This window comes from Adiantum capillus-veneris, chromosome 4 (genome assembly GCF_014529385.1).
Source record: "Adiantum capillus-veneris isolate H3 chromosome 4, ASM1452938v2, whole genome shotgun sequence".
Lineage (NCBI taxonomy): Eukaryota > Viridiplantae > Streptophyta > Polypodiopsida > Polypodiales > Pteridaceae > Adiantum > Adiantum capillus-veneris.
Window position 1 is genome coordinate 130,503,516 of NC_140934.1, and position 20,479 is coordinate 130,523,994.

At 40.1% G+C, this 20,479-nt stretch overlaps 1 protein-coding gene and 1 non-coding gene across 3 annotated transcripts; one reads left to right on the forward strand and one right to left on the reverse strand.

The window, feature by feature from the left end:
- Positions 1-8,958: 8,958 nt before the first annotated feature.
- On the forward strand, positions 8,959-10,642 carry LOC147459976 (uncharacterized). 2 transcript variants are annotated; one of them, XM_086509933.1, is made up of 2 exons: positions 8,959-9,490; positions 10,089-10,642. In XM_086509933.1, the coding sequence occupies exons 1-2, from the start codon at positions 8,998-9,000 to the stop codon at positions 10,526-10,528; spliced, it is 933 nt and encodes a 310-aa protein (XP_086366059.1). In that variant the 5' UTR covers positions 8,959-8,997; the 3' UTR covers positions 10,529-10,642. The 2 variants fall into 2 exon arrangements, with proteins under 2 accessions (XP_086366059.1, XP_086366060.1); XM_086509934.1 differs by having other exon boundaries at positions 10,095-10,642.
- A 969-nt stretch (positions 10,643-11,611) lies between these two features.
- Positions 11,612-11,714, reverse strand: LOC147459977 (U6 spliceosomal RNA). The gene has a single exon (XR_015188008.1). It is a non-coding gene; the product is annotated as a U6 spliceosomal RNA (small nuclear RNA).
- Between the last annotated feature and the right edge of the window lie 8,765 nt (positions 11,715-20,479).

Here is a 20,479-nt window from a genome sequence, read left to right on the forward strand (position 1 = left end):
CTCTCTCTCTCACACACACACACACACACACACACACATAAATATATACATATGCATGTGTTTGTCTACGTGTGTGTATATACACATGCACAGAGACACATACATACATACATACATATATATATATATATATATATATATATATATATATATATATATAGATATATATATATATATATATATATATAGATATATATATATATATATATATATATATGTGTGTGTGTGTGTGTGTGTGTGTGTGTACGTGTGAATGTGTCATAAAATCAAATATCTAGCTAACCCAAATGATTTTCTCATATTAAACTGATCATTCAATGTGGGAGAATAAACGGGAACAAGAGTTAGAATAGAGACACAATAGGGGACCAAAAGGAGAAATGGTTGCATCTAAATAGTGGTCCAAAAGGAGACGGTCTACCAAAGAGCAATGTGCAATAAGTGCTTTTAAACTTATCTCAACAAGGGACCAAGAGGAAAGATGGTTACATCTCAATACATGTCCAAAAGGAGGTAGTCTATCAAAGAGCAATGTGCATCTAATGGAGCTTAAAAGACCTTAGGTTAGCTTCGTTAAATACCTCCAATAGTTAGTGTTAAAAGTACTTTGACCTTAGGCAAGCTAGGGCTGAGCTTGAGGTGGGATCCCGATCTAAGCCTGAGGTGCTTGTCGTGCTTGCTGACTAAGGTGCTTGAGGTGCTTGTCGTGCTTGATTACTAAGGTGCTTGAGGTCCTTGTCGTGCTTTATGACTAGGGTACTTGAGGTGCTTGTCATGATTAATGAGGAAGGTGCTTGAGAAGCTTCCTATGCATGGGGGGTAAGGTGCTTGAGTAAAAAAGAGACCCTACAAAGGAGGGGGAATGCCCCAAAGATAGAGGAATCTTTGACTTAACCTCCCACTCACCCAAAGGGCACCCTTTTCTCAAGGGACACATGGGACAAATGTCAGACTCTCCCTATGCTTAGCCACATGGTGTGCTTGAATGCTATTGGTTGGGCTAAAGAGGGGTCCAATGAGCTTCTAGTTCCATCCAACAAATGTCTAGATATTTTCAAGCTCTCTCTCTCTAAGGGGTAAGGAGGACACTTGTCCAAAGACTACCCATGTACTTGAAATGCATGGTGCATATGATTGGCTAGGGGGAGAGGGCTCCAATGATCTTGAGGCATGAGCAAAAAGTAGAACTCGCCCCAAGCAGGCAAGGGGTGTGCTGGGGGGGGAGGGGGGGGGGGGGGTTATACACCTCTCACACACTCATTTTGTGGATTCATTATCACTTGGTGAAAGTAGAGGAACTCCACCTCCTTCTCCAAGCTTATGAGAAGTGAGAGTCTACACCAACACTCTTGGCTATGGAATGCAAATCCAACCAAGAGCCATCCTTCAATGCTTAAGCTTGCCATGTTCATCTTCATTACTATGCTATTATGTATGCTAGCAAGAAGAGTGATGATAAGTGAGGAACTTTTTCTTTGTTCTATGGAATTTTTCTTCTTCCTCTTCCCTACCCTCATTCCTTGCTAGTTCTCTCCACCTTTGAAGGTGTTTGAGTCCTTGGGATAGTTAATGCTTTCTATAAAGTTTATGATATGTTTGTGATGCATGAAGCTTTCCATCTTCACTGCATCACCTAGGTCACAAGGAACACAAAGATTTTATTGTACCAAGTCTCTTTTGATGGGAGAAACTATAATACAAATTCCTATTGGAGGGGGAATCCGGTCCTCAACTATTTTCATGTTCTCTAAACTCTCTCTCTTGCAAAAGTATTGTTCATGCCAAGTTAACTAAGTACCATGTTTATGTTGCTACCATCAATTAAGTTCATCCGCTATGCTCACAAAGTAATCTTACAGAAGTGGTTTATTTAATTTCCCGATTCCGCCACTCTAAAAGTTCATAGGCCATTTTCATCACAGAATGTATGTATCTATGTGTTTAAATAAATAAATAAATACATGTATATATGTATGTGTGTAATGCTTGAATCAAAGGTTTGCCACATAGGTATTGAGGCCTCCTGCTATTGTTCTAGCACAATAATTATGACATTCAAAATTGCCCCCCTCCCCTCCCCCCCCTCCCCCTGCTGCAAAACCTCTCTCTCTCTCTCTCTCTCTCTCTCTCTCACACACACACACACACACACACACACACACACACACACACACACACACATGTTGGGTGGATAGTAGTTTGCATGGACTATCATTGGTCTCTCTCTCTCTCTCTCTCTCTCTCTCTCTCTCTCTAGATATTCACTTTTGTTGAAGACTCGTGCAACTTTTAGTGTCTTTTTAAATTGTTCCTACACCCTTGAACATTTTGCTATGTATTTCTCTCTCCTTAATTCCCTTGTCGCATCATTTATTGGGTGCTCAAAAATCATCTCTCTCTCTCTCTCTCTCTCTCTCTCTCTCTCTCTCTCTCTCTCTCTGTGGAGTTGATTTTTAATAGGCACCCTTGCTTGTTAAAATTTATAGAATTTATAGGTTTCTAAGCATGGCCCACATTTTCACTCTTAAAAATAAAAAGGAAAAAATATCCAAGAACTGGTAACAGGTCCATCAATTGAGATTCTCTCTTCTCATTTTGGGGTGCCAATGTGAGGGTTGGTTTTTATCAGGCATTTCATCCATTTTCTACGATTAAAAAACGATAAATATCCTTTTAAAATTACACTATAATGCAAAGAAAACCATAATATCTTGGAAATTAGAAGGGCTTGAAGGATGCCCTTGGTGAGATATAGTGTCTATCAGCTCAAGAATAAAATCTTCTCTCTCTCTCTCTCTCTCTCTCTCTCTCTCATGCATGTGCATGTGTGCATACACATACAAACGCCCCCCCCCCCCTCTCTCTCTCTCTCTCTCTCTCTCTCACACACACACACACACACACTCACATACGTATACACACACACACACACACACACAGATACACACACACACAATCAATAACGTGAATCGACCTCTTTATTTGCATGCGTAGCAAGACATTACCAAGTCGACATGAGACGACCCTCCATCTTTTAAAAAAGACAAACTTTTAAAAATCTCTAAAAAATATGAATATTGGTTTTGAAAAAAACCCCTTGAAAAGATAAAGTCAAATATATATATTTCAAGATTAAGTTTTTATCAAATAATAAAATCTTCACTAAAATTATTCAATTTTTTGTTATGTATATTTAAACTTGAACATTTATCTATGCAAAGTAGAAAGTCTATTGACTTTACACTCAGAAAAGCTTGAAAAGCTTGTCAGCTCTTACAATGTTATCCTCTACTTTTGCATTTCAAATCTAACCCTTCACTTTTTTTTTTTGCAAGGTTTTCTTTGAAATGAAGCAGAATGTGACACATGGAAGGTCTCTCTTTCCTTAAATTTTTTTTTTTGAAAACTCAGAACCGGAGTGACTTGTATTATAGCCATCGAAAGAAATATAGAATGGCCTCAAGCTCAAACCGAGCCTTGAGGTTCGGAAGATAACAAACTAGACGCCTTTACAACATATTTCAGTTAACCTTCTAGGCTTTACCTTATGGGTGCCAACATGGATTTGATAGTCCTAGACCAATCACTCAAGTCTTGTTTGCATACAATCATGCACATCGTTACTCTGCTCTCTTGTATAATCTCCGAGAAGCTTGCTACAACCATTTCTCCGTCAAACACCCGACGGTTCCTCGCCTGCCATAACTGATGGAAGAAGCAACACATGACTATTTGAGTGCATACAAGAAGAGCAAGACTTCCCAACCTCTTGCCACCAAGGAACAAATCGGACTTGCAAAACCTAATTTGCCATGTCCTTTGGATCCACTTGTATATTTTCCCTGATAACCCTCTGATTGCCTGGCATTCCGTGAATAGGTGGATCAGATCTTCACTAGCTATCCTACAACCTGAGCAACGATCAGACCCGATTCCTCTTTCTCTAATCTTTACGCCTGTCGGCAACACACCCCACAACACCTTCCACAAGAAGATCTTCATGAACACGGGCCATTTTGGCTTCCAGATGTTCTCTATAATTACCTTCCATCGATCTTCCGACCATTGTCTCTTGCATACTTTATTCAGGGGGCTAAACCAAATTTCCCCATAAAAAAGTGTAATTTTTCTCGTAATTCGGCTTGAGCACTTTTGGGACGGAAACAGTAAGTGCTAGAAAACCATTAACTCTCTAGCAATTCAATATCAATTAAATGGCTTTGAGATATTGCTTGTCAACAGAGTGATAAAGGAACTTGATAATGTGGTTATGCCAATCTGTGAATCCATCCTTTCTTGAAAATTTTAAGCTGCTTCATATATAGTATAGACTAGTGTGTGACCGCGCGTTGTTGCAATTAAGTAAGCATGGCTCTTGGGTCACACACATACACATATTTGTAGGGACGTGTCTGTGTGCACAAGCATGGGTACAAGCAAGGAGGGTGTACTTTAGTACCTGTAATCACTTCAAGAAGATTGCAATTCCTCCTCTCTTTCTTATTAGATCTTGAGATCGAGACTCGTTGAGTAGATCTTTGATATCTATTTGGATTACTTTTATGACAATAAAAATTCTCTTCTCCTCCCTCCCTCCTTGCCCCCCCCCTCGCCGCGTCTCTCTCTCTCTCTCTCTCTCACTCACACACACACACACACACACATAGAGTTTTGCGTTTAATAGTTGTTGGGTAGATCCAACAATAAAGAGAGATCATATATGCTCCTAAACCATATATGCTCCTACTTCTTGAGTCGGGATCTCTTCCAATTGAGGTTATGGGCATGGAAAGGGTTGTGGAGTACATGATAAAGATGCTTCAAAACCCCTCACATCGACTTCCTACAATTGCATGGGAAGCAAACAAAAAAGGTTCAAAAGACGCATAAAAGCAAGATCTTGAGCACGGGATGGATGCAAGACATAAAGAAGTGGTTTGGGAGATGGGATGCATTACACTTGCTACATGATGCTTCAATTGACTCTCAAGTGAATGAAGCTTTTCTACAACGCCAATGTATTACGGCTTGGGAGAAATCCGGTGGGTCAGGCTTCATACATTACACCACCTATATTGCCCCCAACTACAAAACCATGTTCTTCGCTGAGAGAGGAAACCGTACTCACACTTACATGCTTGAGCCTATTCCCTTGTCCGCGATACGCACTATCGTAGCAATTCGGCTTAGCTCCCATTTCCTTCGATGCGAGATAGGGCTTTGGGGCAATGGAGAAGAGTCAAATCGATTGTGCACATTATGCTCACTGCAAGTTTGAGAGTCTGAGTACCACACACTACTAGAGTGCTCAGCTTTTGATCACATCCGAACTTGCTTCTCTCACATTTTCAGCCATAACTTAGACCTACACACTTTCCTCTCCCAGCCAAAGTGTGGGCTCTCCATTGCGACTCTCATCACTACAATTTTGGAGCATCGAGAGTCACTCATCAGCCATACACATACTACATCACATGTAACTTTGGTCCCATAGGTCATATTTGACCTCCGAGGACGATAATAAAATCTATCTATCTCTCTCTCTCTCTCCCTCTTTATTGCTGGATTTTCTTTATGGCCTTCAATAGGAAAAGTAGAGTCACACTTTAATGACACATGGATGCCTCCAAGGCTCAACTCTCTCTCTCTCTCTCTCTCTCTCTCTCTCTCTCTCTCTCTCTCTCTCTCTCTCTGACACACACACACACACACCCCAATGTCCCATGGGAGGTTGTAATAGATTTTCAATAGGTGTGACAATCCTTCTTGGCATAGCATGTCCTCGAGGTGGTGATAGAGTGATCGTGGATATACTAGGTATTCAACTTTTCTATGTCAATTATGCTCTTCCATTTTGGGGCTATTTGAAATTCCCAATGTTTGCAATAATTAGTGTATTTTTACCACTCAAATTGCAATTTTTTGGTTAGATTTCAAGCTTGCCTTGAAGAAAATCGGCAAATTTTTTTAAAGTTTTAGTGTACATATTCTCAATCTTTAAATTTCAACTTACAATTCATGTGCAATTTTTATTTTAAGATTTTCTTGATTAAAAAAATATTTTTTGGTAGGTCCTATTCGAGATCTTCTCTCTCTCTCTCTCTCTCACACACACACACACACACACACACCAATTCAACTCCGAGACCATTCGACTTTGTCCCTTTACACAAAGCTACAATGTGCAATGTGCACATTCTCGGGGCTAGAAGGACAATTATACATGGAGGTGCCAAGTGCGAGATTTTAACTCAACATTATACAATGCGTGGAATCTTTAAAAGCTCTACATTTTTTGAATCTCTAGTATAAATTTCGAGGCTAGATGTACCTGTGTATAGAAAGGAAAAGGGAGTTCTTTATCCTTTGCACTATTTAGCACGAGCACATTCAAATGGGATGGATGGTGCGGGTCATTCGGATTATCAGATTCGAATTGTTGAGTAAATTTAGTGCAAAAAAGTAAATTCAAGCTAGCAAGTAAATTTGATCCAGTCAAGACTGTCACGCACCTTGTACGTTGAACCAACGACTTTTTCCGTTCAAGACATGAACTCCAACCACCACGCCGGCATGCTTTTACTGAAGATCATGGTACTCCAATGCATTACATTGTAAGTGCGGGTTGATTTGTAAATTCGTGTTCAAAAAAGGTGTCTTAGATTTGCCTTGAGGGAGCTGAAAATTCAAAACAATTGGTTGAAGAGAGGGGGAAAGAAAAATCTGCTTGAAAAATTCGTGTTTCGATCGCATGTTCTACAATGCATGCATGTTATGATCCGCCACCTCCACCCTTGATCCCATCTGAGCATACACATGCCATGTAGTGCTCGGCGTTCTTTATGGCCTTCAAAATGCAAAGTAGAGCTACCCTTTATAAAAATAGAAGTAATCACCCTTCAAATTTGAAGGTTGGAGTTGGTGTTCAAAAAAAGTGTGTCTTAGATTTGCCTTGAGGGAGCTGAAAACTCAAACCAATTGGTTCAAGAGAGCGGGAAAGAAAAATCCGCTTGAGAAATTTAAGAAAATAGAGGTGTATTGTAAAAAATTCTGATTATTTTGAAAAAATTCCTCTTTGAATCTACTGTAAAGAAAATTTTGTATGTTTGTGAAATTGACTTTGCCCAAACATTGGCTAGAGTGAAACTCCATGGCCTTGTCAAGGACTATAAATAATATACATATAGACAACGTACTAAGCGTTTTGACTTTTTGACACAACTCAGAACAGAACTATGTCTTTTCATTTTCTACCATCACTAGTAAAATGGCGTTGCCTTCGGCGGCGGCATGGCACCTCTTACCCTCAAACACATCGCTTGAGGTGAGCCTTATCTTCGCCTCATCTTTGAGTGATCGCCTTATCCACATGATTGAGATACGACAAAGCGACCGGTTACTAGGACCTTGTAGAGGCAACTATGGCATGGAGCTACAAAATTAGAGCCTGCTATTATTGGAGGGGTTGAGTTCAAAAGTAGGCATCTGACTATGGGGGGCAAAACTACAAAGTGCAAGAGGTACTCCCCACTTGGGAGGGGGTGATTTGTAATTGCAAGAAATCATGTGAAGACATTGAAAGCATGCAAGAAAAGTCAAACCATGTGAAGGTATAAAACGAAAGGTGAAATAGAAAAGGTATAAAATGAAAGGTGAAATCGTCAATGAAGACAGTGAAAGTATGCCAAAACAAAGTTGAAAAGATACTTGAAATGGATCACGTGGTATTCAAATATGTTGAAAAATACTTCGAAAAATGTTTGACTTAAATACCAGCAAGGAATCAAACGCTAATAGCTATGCACCACTCATCAATCGTAAGAGAATCAAAGTAGGCGTGCCCAATTCTGGTTTGGGGTGAATTAAAGGGAATGTCACTAGATGCCGTTGAGGCTTTGAGGCAAAAGAAAAGACGCGGGGGGGGGGCACGTGGTGGAGAGAGAGAGAGAGAGAGAGAGAGAGAGAGAAGAAGAAGAGAATTTAAGCGTCTTGGAAAATATCCGACGAGCACAGTTAGTCAAGGCGTCTTATGAGAGAGAGAGAGGTTGCGTTCGTGTAATATTCGCAGAAGCAAGGCTGCTGATAGGAGCTGTTCAGAGCTAGGGTTGGCCGCGCATGAGTGGATAGGTTGGGAGGCCTGCTGACGGGTTGAAGGAGTGACAGGAGTAGGAAGAGCTTGTTCGGGAAAGGGGCAAAAGCAAGGCGAATCTGCTGCCACGAGAGAAGAGCAGAAGAGTAGACGTGCGCTTGTATGTGTGTGTGTGTGTGTGTGTGCGCGTGCATGCAGGGTGTAGAGGGCGGACTGATGGAGGAGAGAGGAGAGAGAGGGGCGGGCGCATTTGGGGAGATTCCGGATAATGTGCGTGTAGACCGAGTAGGAAGCTTTCTGATAGTATGGGCACATAATTAAAGAGAAGAATAAGAAAACTTTGAAAGAGGTTGGACTTTGAAGTTTGAAGACTCAATCGTCAAGGTCCTTATTAGGATTTTTCTATAAGAATGTTTCATGTATAGGTCAATAAACTTTGTGAGGGTGTGAGTATAAGCAATGCTTAGAAGAATATAGGAGGACAATTGTGGGCCACAGGACACTTTTGACCAACAGAGTGGCAACAACAGAGCAACTGCGGAGCTCTTCATAGTGTGGAGCAAAGCCCATTGTGGAGAAGAGTCCATTTTGGGTCGAGATTGCGAGAGGGGGTAAGCATCAAGGTGACTGAGGGCCCTCATAAGGCCTCCTTTTAGACAGGGAGGCATTTCAACAAGAATGATTCACATGTGGATGTAAAGGTTTAATTAGAACAAAGGTGGGAAGGCAAGGGCCTTTAAGAACAGTATAATTAGAACAAAGGTGGGAAGGCAAGGGCCTTTAAGACCCTTTATTGACTTCAAGAACAGTATATATCTTTATTTTAGTTTCCTCACTTGCAACACGCTCGGCCACCCTAGGAATATACTTATAAGCAACTCCACACAACCATAAACTACCCCTCTTGAATGAGGAGCGTTTGCTTGCCAGACCTTCCTAATCACCACCCTAACTACTTAATCACTGCAGCTAATAATACTACAATAAGCGCCATGGCGCTCTCCCTCCAGAGCTCAGGCGTAATGCTTGATGTCGCTCATGATCACAATTGTCTTCTTGGCTTGGTCTCAGAGATGGGGTCCGAACCTAGCTTTCATGAGGAGCTCTACTACGATCTAATGATGAGCAGTTTCGACCTCAGCTTGTATGAAGATATTGCACAAGAAGAGGAGCTGGAAATTATGATAGCTTCTCTTGAGCACGTTCTCAATGAGGGTACTGCAACACATCCTACCAATGCAACCATGAAGGGGCCTAGAAGATTCTCCTACACCAGCAGCTCTGCCATCATCACCAATTTTAGTTGCGATAGCTTGCAACCCTTAGAGGAAGAAATGCGCTTCGTCTCCTTGACGCAATCATCCATAACAAACCAACTCTTAAACCATATGGCCTTAGAAGGTAGCTTCGTACAATACTCTAACCTTCATAACATGACTAGTTTTAAGTAAGAAGCTACTGATCAAAACTTTTTTTTTAAAAGAGAGTGTAGGAACTTGACATTATAATTCACACACGAGACTAGTTCTAGAGTAGTGGGGGAATAGTGTCCTCAAGGTGACCATAAAACTGCAGGAATGTAATGTCCTATATGAGTTTGTCTTTGGTTAAAGTTACACATGCATGTCACGTTACACATGCATTTCTTAACCCCATTAAATCATCATCTTTTGACGTTGATAGATACACTTGAAGATTTTGAAATTTTTTAATGTAGGAAAACGGAGTCTTTCCCATTATTTTCATACAATGAATAACATCATGAGCTTCTGCTTGAGAGGCACCGCATACCTAGCTAGGTAAGATTGGGGGTAGGGGACCACCAACCCACCCACCGAGCTGGCGGTCCCTTGCCCCCATTCGTACCTAGCTAGGTATGTGGTGCCTCCCTCACAGAAGCTCGTGATGTTGAGGTAAGTCGGAATGTGGGAATTATTGTGAGAATTTGTTCAACACTTCTTGTGATAATGCTATGCTTATTATGTATTTTTTTGGTTAGACACAGAGTTTGACAAGTTGCTAGCCGAGGTCTCAAGCGTTGATTGGTCAAACGCAAGCAATGAAGAGGCAAGCATGGAAGCTTTAGAGGAAAAAGGTCGTAGTGGTCAGCCCAAGCAATGGTCAAACGCAAGCAATGAAGAGGCATTCCATGATAGCCGTAGTGGTCAACCTAAGCATATTAATGTTGCGACAAGGTGTGCTATCCATGAAAACAAGAAAAGAAAGCTAAGAGGTGTGAGACAAAGGTCTTGGACAAAGTGGGCAGCTGAAATAAGGGACCCCAAGAAAGGTGTGAGAGTTTGGCTTGGAACCTTTGACTCCCCAGAGGATGCAGCTAGGGCTTATGATAAAAAGGCCTTTGAATTTAAAGGAGCACGTGCTCGTCTAAACTTTCCAAATGAGATTTTTGGTGTTATAGAAGAAGGGTTCTCATTTTGATCTTCAAGCTATAAAAAGGGGCGCCTTTGCCGGTCTAAGACCTACAATTAACACTATACAGTATGCCAATCAATATTGTAAATAACTAAAAAGGATGCTTTGAGCTTCAATCTTTGAAGTTGTTTAACATATCTTTGAAGTTGTTATTGACTTGAAAATATGTGAATTGATTAGTGTCTCAACTAATTATCTTCAAGGACCGTGTGGTAGTCATGTTTTTTGCAGCAAGTTGTCACATATGCATAAAATTGCTACTAAAATCAACAAGGGGTTTCAACACCCTATGGTTGATAATGTTCTCTACGCGGGCTTTTGGTCTATTCAAAGTCTTGTTCTTTAACACTCTAGTTTGGTAACCTAACAGCACATAAAAGTATCCTTTAAAGGTTTTGGGAAAAAATTCAATACTAATATTGTATGTATGTGTTTTAAGAAGTCCTTGCATAAACTCAAAGCTAAGACCACACTTTATGTGATAAAAATAAGAAACACTCGTAACTCTTGATTATATGGTCACGAGGAGCTTTAAAAGCCAAAGGAGTACTCAAATTGACCAAAAAACAACATATTTTCTAGGTGAAACCCCAATTTTACACAATATACAAAATTCTCTAGCGATCAAGGATATTTTTCCTATGAACATCAATGGGTTCTTGACCAATGTATATCGTATAGGCTCAAAAAATTTTGTTTGGAAATAGAATTAAGTACAAAAAAATTACATTTTTTTTTGTTCTGTTGATCTATCATCGATGTTTCTATGCCTACACCTATCTTTACCTTTATAAATCCTTCCATTTTACACACTTTGATTCTTTACTTTTTTTTATATTTTAATAGGAAAACTCACAATTGTGAGTGGGTTATATTGAGCAGCCCAAAAAATTACAAGGTTTTGTCATGCTCATGTTAAGCCATGACAACATCCAGGGATCAAAACTACAACGGCTATTAGGGCAGCCACCCCTACCCCCCGCCTCCACATCCTTGATACACAACGCTCATACTCTTGTCATTCAGAGATCTTTTACTTACCGATGGCCAAGATTTGCCCCCATCCTAGGCATTCCATCTGCTGACAAAAAAAAATTGGACCATTTCTCGATTTGTGCGTGTCATCCTTGCACAGGGGCCATGCTAATCTTCTCTGTATCGTTCTAATTTTATCAGATGTCCCCAAAGGCACTTGATTCTTTACTTTTATGTTCAGGTATACAAGGCATCAAAATCATCAAACCTATCTTCATAAGACAATTTGGAACACACCTATGAAGTACAAAACATGCACGAATGAAAAAAAATGACATCCACAATGTGGCCTTTCATATCTCTTATAAACATGTTATGTTGGTGCCAAATTGATATTGTATGCTTATATTTGGACCTAAGCTTCAAAGGCACCATGTTGATTGAGTGAAATTTAGAAATTTGAAGAGAACATGATCATAACTCAAAATGAGTCTAATTGTATGAAAAAACAAAATCGCTCCCACCTCTATGCTGTTTGCTATTTAGGGTCTTAGGGGCCCCAAAACTCAAGGAAGAAGAATTACTTACATAGTGACCACTCCATGACCGCACTCAAACTTGCCTTATAATTTAAAAACACTTCCAAAATTTTCACCAAAGTGTGATCTAAACTAATAAATCAACAGAAAGAATTTTTTGTAAATGGGTCATAGCTTCCAATACATAGGCAACCCATGGGAAGTGTATCTTAACACTGAGTACAATTATCTCCTTGTGAATTGACCTAAGGTTACAGAGTCATAGGTCCTTTTTTTGGGCCGAGCATGATTCTTAATATGATAACCACTTCTAAAGAAAATTAAATCGTTCACCGAAGACAAAGGTACAATGCCAAACAAATTGAATCTTCGAAGAGTCATCCTCATTGCGAGGAAGCCACTGGTCCATAAAAGGGCTGAACTTGGTTTTAGAAGATGAGCATATTTAAGTAAAGAGTTGTTGATAGTCAAGGGTTGGATGTCCTATATTAGTAAACTGGGTATATAAAGATCCTTGAAGTTTTGCATTTCACACCATCATAGGTTTGAACTGATGTACATTGTTTTTCACTGCACAATATGAGGGTTTTAATCCTTAATTGGGTGAAAATAGCTTTTATATATTGAAATGAATGCATAAGGGGGCTACAATCCTTGATCGGGTAAAAGTAGTCCTCAATTGTGTAACCGTAGTGAAGTTTTTATAGTCATGTTTTATGCATTGGTTTAGATAGAGAGTGCATTGTGTATTGTGAAAGATTGTTAGTGCATGAGATGGCCAATCATAGATATTATTGCTTCTATTTGTGTTTTGAAAATAATTATCATCATTCCAATGTTTAAGCTGATTATTCTTTGTTACATGCAAAAATAGTTGAGCAAATTAAACAACCATAAACCTCTATATACACAAACAATGTGAAGTTTTAGATGTGTCTTTTTGTCTACAAATCATAGAGAGTATATAACTAATCCTCATGTTTGTAATTACATTGAAAATTTCATAGCTTTGTTGTATGCATACTTTCAGATACTAGAGAGTGCATTGCACTGTGTATATTTGCTCACAACTATGTGGTCAATACGTGGACTGACAAAAGTGCATTGCAAATGCACAATGTGTAAATTCAATTGCTATGTCAATGAAGATTTCAGTTTTCATATATACTGAAAAGTAGAAAATTATTTTTATACCTGAATATCTAGTTCTTATGCCTTCAACATTAAATTCAAGCAATGGAGAAAAATGTCGACACAAGTGGTACAAAGTCACAAAAGAAAAAAAAGTGCTTGGAAAAGAGCGGGAGTTTGCTCACAACATATGCGGTGGATATATGGAGTGGCAATGTAAATTTTGCTTCATCACAAAATCAGGTGGGGCACCACGTATTAGGACCATTTTTTGGGTAGCTTTGCAAAAAATTGTTTCACATGCAAATATCCTCAGGCGTCTGCAATTGCAAAGTGTTTGAGAGAAGAGCTTCTCAAAAAGGGTGGCAAGAGATAGCAGGTATAGGAATCTAATATGGATGCATGTCAAGAGCACCTAGAATCAAATACCAATCATGATAATTTTGTGGTGACAACAACCTGTTGGAATTAGGTTCGCAGGAAAACACACACAACTTGGAGAAGACAAAGGAAGCTCAAGGCATACAATAGAGAGTGTATTACTTAGTGTGCAACGGAAAACATAAGATATCCCTAGAGTGATGGGCGTATATACAATGCACGAGGAAAAAAACCTCCTAGTGAGGGAAAAAATGTCCCGACGGTCCTAAGTGTGTTCACACACATCACTTCCACATTATATGGTAACAAATCCCCCCTGGGACTGATGGAGTGAATGAGAGCTAGCACATAGAGTTTAGGTAAGTGCCATGTCCTGAGGACATGATCAATCCACAAACGGGAGTAAGCCAAATGCTTTGTGGAAAGCTTCAAACTTCTCACGAGACAATGCCTTTGTGAAAAAATGTGCAAGGTTTTCTAGTGTTGGCACATAAGCCAAACTGACCTCTCCTGCTGAAAGCCTCTCCATGACATAGTGGTAATGCACCTCAATGTGCTTTGTGCGATCAAGAAAAATTGGGTTCCTTGCAATTGCCAATGTGCTGTGACTGTCAGTGTCGATAGCATTGGTAGTGTCCTATCCAACACTCAAATCAGCCACCATAAGACATCTGAGCCATACACACTCAACCGTAGGTGTGAAGACTTCCCTGTACTCAGCCGCACAATTCAAAGTGGCCATAGTAGGTCGCTTCTTGATCAACCATGAGATACATGAAGTGTTGAGCATTAAACAAAAACCACTTGTGGACACTCCTGTGTCAAAACAACCAGCCCAATCTGAGTCCGTAAAAGCATGTACATCTAGCAGCAATGATCTTCCCTTGGGATAGAACAAGACAAGATGTAAAGTGCCACTCAAGTAGGCAAAAAATCCTCTTGACAGCCTGCTAATTCTTAGAATTTGGGCTATGCATGAATCTGCTGACCTGTGAGACTACAAACTGAATATCCGGGCTCGTGTTGCAGAGATAAATGAGACATCCAATAGTTTGGTAATGAGTGACTTTAGCAGGATTGTAAGGTCCCCAACCTCAAGAAGATTGGGGCGACTTGATAGATGGCCTTCCTTTATTCTCCTGTTCCGTTTGACGACACCCTACTCCGCTTCCATAAAGTAGAAATACGAGAAACAGAAGAGAGGAAGTCCTCTATCCATTGTTTACGTAGTTATAAGGGTCATACGCCACAAGGCAGGTCCGATAAATCTAAGATTCCAATGAAAGTTGTTTCCTAACATAAAGATGAAATCCCATTGATATATTTACAATACATAAACAACACCTTTTTCCCCACGTTTAAGAGGCATGGCTACCATCCATAACCATAAATATGATATGAAACTTAGTCTAAACTAACTAGTAATCTTGTGGGCACGTAGATTTGGGAATCGACTCTTGGTACGATGAGTCTCTAATTTCACTTCTCTTAATAAGAGGGAGTGGAGAGTTTCTCGACGAATCGAGACCACCCATCCTTGACTGGCAACCTGAGCCATCCCCCACTTTCCACCCCACACTCACACTTTTTAGCTTGTTTTCTAATTACTGTTTTACATATACAAACAATGCTTGTTTTCTAATTACTATCACACTATTTTACATATACAAACAATGCTCCTTAATTAATTCCGAACACAGATTCTTTATATAGCCCTTCAAACAATACCAAAACAATTCAAACAAAGCCTAATGAGGATAGCTCTATTATTCAACAAAAATAACTTTTCCAATTTTCTCATGAGTTACCGCTACCCGCGGACTTTCTCTGTCTAACCAACAGAGCCTTTGCAAAGGATTTATTCTCTAACCGCGAATTACGTAACCTTCGTATATCGCTAACCGCGAGGCATCCCGCTACCCGTGAGGCATCTTGCTAACCGCTAGGCATCCCGCTATCCAAGAGGCATCTTGCTAACCGCCAGGCATCCCGCTACCCGCGAGGAATCCCCATTCAAGTACATGGGTAGTCTTTGGACAAGTGTCCTCCTTACCCCTTAGAGAGAGAGAGCTTGAAAATATCTAGATATTTGTTGGATAGAACTAGAAGCTCATTGGACCCCTCTTTAGCCCAACCAATAGCATTCAAACACACCATGTGGCTAAGCATAGGGAGAGTTTGACATGTGTCCCACGTGCCCCGTGAGAAAAGGGGTGCCCTTTGGGTGAGTGGGAGGTTAAGTCAAATATTCCCCTAACTTTGGGACCTTCCCCCTCCTTTGTAAAGTCTCTTTTTCACTCAAGCACCTTACCCCCCCCCCATGCATGGGAAGCTTCTCAAGCACCTTCCTCATTAAGGTTGTAGGGTCTCTTTTTGACTCAAGCACCTTACTCCCCATGCATGGGAATCATCTCAAGCACCTTCCTCATTAAGTATGACAAGCACCTCAGGTACCTTAGTCATCAAGCATGACAGGCACCTCAAGCACCTTAGTCATCAAGCATGACAAGCACCTTAAGCACCTTAGTCATCAAGCACGACAAGCACCTCAAGCTTAGGTCGGGTTCCCACCTCAAGCTCATCCCTAGCTTGCGTAAGGTCAAAGGACTTTTAACACTAACTATTTGAGGTCTTTAATGAAACTAACCCTAAGGTCTTTTAAGCTCCATTAGATGTATGCTGCTCTTTAATAGACTACCTCCTTTTGGACCCGTATTGAGATGTAACCATCTCTCCTCTTGGTCCCCTATTGAGATAAGTTTAGAAGCACTTATTGCACATTGCTCTTTGGTAGACCATCTCCTTTTGTATTGAGATGCAACCATCTCTCCTTTTGGTCCCCTGCTGAGATAGGTCTAGAAGTACATGTCGCTATTCTAACTCTTGTTCCCATTTATTCTCCCACATTAAATGATCAGTTTAATATGAGAAAATCATTTGGGTAAGCTAGATATTAGATTTTATGACATGTACTTCTCATTGTCATTCTCTATATGGATGATTTGTTGATCACTGGACCAAATGAAAGACATATTGTTAATTTAAGACTAATTTGAGTGCTACTTTCAAGATGAGAGATTTGGGGTTGTTGCATCATTACTTAGATATACAATTTAAGCAGTGTGACGGTGGTATTGCCTTGTGTCAGACAAGCTACATAGAGACATTGCTATGTAAGTTTGGACTTGAGGATTGCAAACTTAATGCCGCTCCCATGGAAACAGGTTTTAAAATGAGTCTTCATGATGCTGGTGATCCTTGTAATGTACCCAACATTTTTCAATAAAAGTATTTCATTTACTTTGCAAATATTTGAAATTTGCATTTTATTAAGTCAAAGAGTATTCTAATGGAACGATCGGATCAAAAATCGGACTTTAGAACTACTAATTATGAACCTTATTCACTTGAAAACAATAAGATTGATGGGAAAATTAAGCCTCAAGATTGTATTTAAAGATAAGAGTTGACTCTTTTGGAAAAAGAGAGTAATTTTAGGAAAGGAGGAGTAATTTTAGAGGAGAAGGAGTAGGAGGAGTACTTTTAGGAAAGAAAGAGAGGAGGGGCTTACTTTAGAGCTCTTTTCTTGGAAGCCAAGTTTCATCTAAGAGGTTCAAAATTGTGCATCAGAATCTGTGTCCCACAAAAATTTAAAATAAAAATAAAAAAATTAAAAGAGCCGCGAACGTACGCGAGCATAGCTCTCTTTGCTTTCCTCTATTCTTAGCTGGCCTTGAGAGCCTATATAAAGACCCCTCTCCCCTCACTTTCAAGACACAGACACACACTCTAAGAAGCAGAAGCTCTCTTGCCTTGACGTCGGAGTTACCTTCTCTCTCTCAACCTCTCTCCCTCGAGCTCTTATCTTCAAGACATCTCCATCTCCAAGTCTTTCTCTACCATCGCCGTGTTGCCCTTGGAATTCTGGAGTCCTCTTTCTCTCTTTCCCTCTTCTCTACATCGATACTATGGCCCCAAAGCGAGTGACGTGAAGCTCGAAGGACGCTCATGTTGCTCCACCTCCAAGGAAGGTGCAGAGGAAGGCATCAACTACTCCAAACATTGCTCAAGCAGAGGTATTGGTTGCGGAAGAAGTCAAAGTTTTCCAGCCTCAAACACGAGAGGTAATTGAACATTTCGCTAATCCGATATAAGACAAATTTATAATTTTACATTGCTAGTTATGATGACTTGGGAAGCTAAGCATAGGGAACCCTTAAAGTGTCCAAGAAACGTGATTCTATCACAAGAAACAAACATATATTTTCATAGATTAGTGAAAGAACTCTTTGATAAATTGTCAGCGTTTGTTGAATTATTATTTCCTAATAAATTGTTATTTGTTGAAAAGCTGATACTGGTTGATATAAAGAGTTGGTTGATCATGTTGAAGAATCATTCAAAGAGAAGAATTGTTGAAATAATATATTTTGCTCCTCGTAGGTAGCGAGATGATTCCGCGGTTAGCGGAGATTAATCTGAGGTTATTGGCTCTCTTTTGTTCCTCGTGGTTAGGAACACAAAGATTGTATTATACCAAGTCTCTCTTGATGGGAGAAACTATAATACAAATGCCTATTGGAGGGGGGACTGGCTCCGCATGAATCCTGTTCTCAGCTGTTGTCATGTTCTCTAAACTCTCTCTCTTGCAAAAGTATTGTTCATGCCAAGTTTACTAAGTATCATGTTTATGTTGCTACCATGTTTATGTTGGTACCATCAATTAAGTTCACCTGCTATGCTCACAAAGTAATCTCACAAAAGTGCTTCATCTAATTTCCTAATTCCGTTACTCTCAAAGTTCATAGGCCATTTCCATTACACTGGTATCAAAGTATTTGGTTTCTCTTTTCTTGCTTAAGAAGAGAGGTCCTTAAGTAGTCTATTAATGGTTGATTTTGTTAATTGTATTAGGGTAAGTGGGACTGGGATCTATTATCGGATTTTGTTAAGCCCGCTGTGGGATATGGTGCACACCTCGGGAGTTTTGGTCTTAATAATAGAGTCTTTTTAGACTTGCCTACGGCTTTACCATTATTGAGCCATAAGAAGTCGAAAAGGGGCTATGCCTCGGCAACTCTGCTATGTTAAAACCACTCCACTACTCTCTATAATTAACTAATTCAAGCCGTGGGTGTAGATACTTAAGTGCCTATTTTCAAAGGCTAAGAGGAGTAGCAACTAAGGTTTTGAATTTCCAATGCATACACTAAGTAAACACATAAGTTTAATTAACATGGATGACAATAACCAAGAGAGTAGAATGAACATTGATAACTTTGATTTTTCACATGAAGGTGCTAATGATGATGCCTCCATGTTTGTTAATTAACTTGTTACTAGGTTGCAACAAGCTATGGGCAACCCTGCTTTGCAAGCCGAAGTTACTCAACAACTTCCTGCTTATGGGATTTCCTTTCCTCTCCAAGAGGAGAGAGAGAGAGAGAGAGAGCTTAGGAGGCCTCTTGATGAGACCCCCAAAAGAAGACTCTCTCCCATACGAGAGGAGGAATCCAAAGAACAAGAAAGTAATGAATCTCTAAGTTCCTCCAAAGATGTGGCTCCATGAAGAAGATGGACTCCCAAGATGAAACCGTCAACCCATAGTCCTTCTCTTCATCACTTCAAAAAGGGAAGAGAGGAAACAAAGGAAGAAAAGGACAAGAAAGAGGTCACCCTCTTCTCCTTCTTCTTCACCTTTCTCCTCTTCCAATGAAAGCAATAGTTATTCTCCTAGAGAATACAGGAGGGGAGGACATCGCAAATCTTATCGTGCATGGCGAAGGTCACAAAAGCTCCACCTCCTTCTCCAAGCTTGTGAGAAGTGAGAGCCTACACCAACACTCTTGGATATGGAATGCAAATCCAACCAAGAGCCATGATTCATTGCTTAAGCTTGCCATCTTCTCCATCTTCATTACTATGCTATCATGTATGCTAGAAAGAAGAGTGATGATAAGGGAGGAACCATTTTTTTCTCCTATGGAATGTTTCTTCTTCCTCTTCCCTATCCTCTTTCCTCGCTAGCTCTCTCCACCTTCGAAGGTGTTTGAGGCCTTGGGACTGAGGCTTGGGATAGTTAATGCTTTCTACAAAGTTTATGTTATGCTTGTGATGCATGAATCTTTCCATCTTCGTTGCATCACCTAGGTCACAAGGAACACAAAGATTATATTGTACCAAGTCTCTCTTGATGGGAGAAACCATAATACAAATGCCTATTAGAGGGGGGACCGTCTCTGTATGATTCGGGTCCTCAACTGTTGTCATGTTCTCTAAGATCTCTCTCTCTCTTGGAAAAGTATTGTTCATGCGAAGTTAACTAACTACCATGTTTATGTTGCTACCATCAATTATTATCACCCGCTATGCTCACAAAGTAACTCACAAAAGTGCTTCATCTATTTCCTAATTCCGCTACTGTCAAAGTTCATAGGCCATTTCCATTACAAGTATATCACCCTCACACTTTACATACAATGTGCTTTCTGTTGGACCATTACGAAAGCCTCGTTTGGCCAAATGAGTGTCAGATTTCTCATACCAAGTACGAGGAGATTACTTCAACCCATACAAAGCTTTCTTACATCTTCACATTTTATCCTCTTGTCCTTTCTGGACAAAACTGCAAGGCTGCGTTATATAAAATTCCTCAAATATGTCACCATTTAAGAAAGAAGTAACAATGTCTGACTGATTACATCCCAAACAAAATGAGCTGCCAATGCACATAGAAAATGCACTGTAGTCATACGACACGTGAGAGCAAAATTTTCTTCATAATGTATACCTTTTGATGTGCATAACCCTTTGCAACAAGTCGGGCCTTATAGAGAACAATCTCACCATCTGGCTTGCGTTTCAACTTGTAAACCCACTTCGTACCAATGGCCTTTCTTCTAGGAGGCAAATCACATATAATCCATGTGTC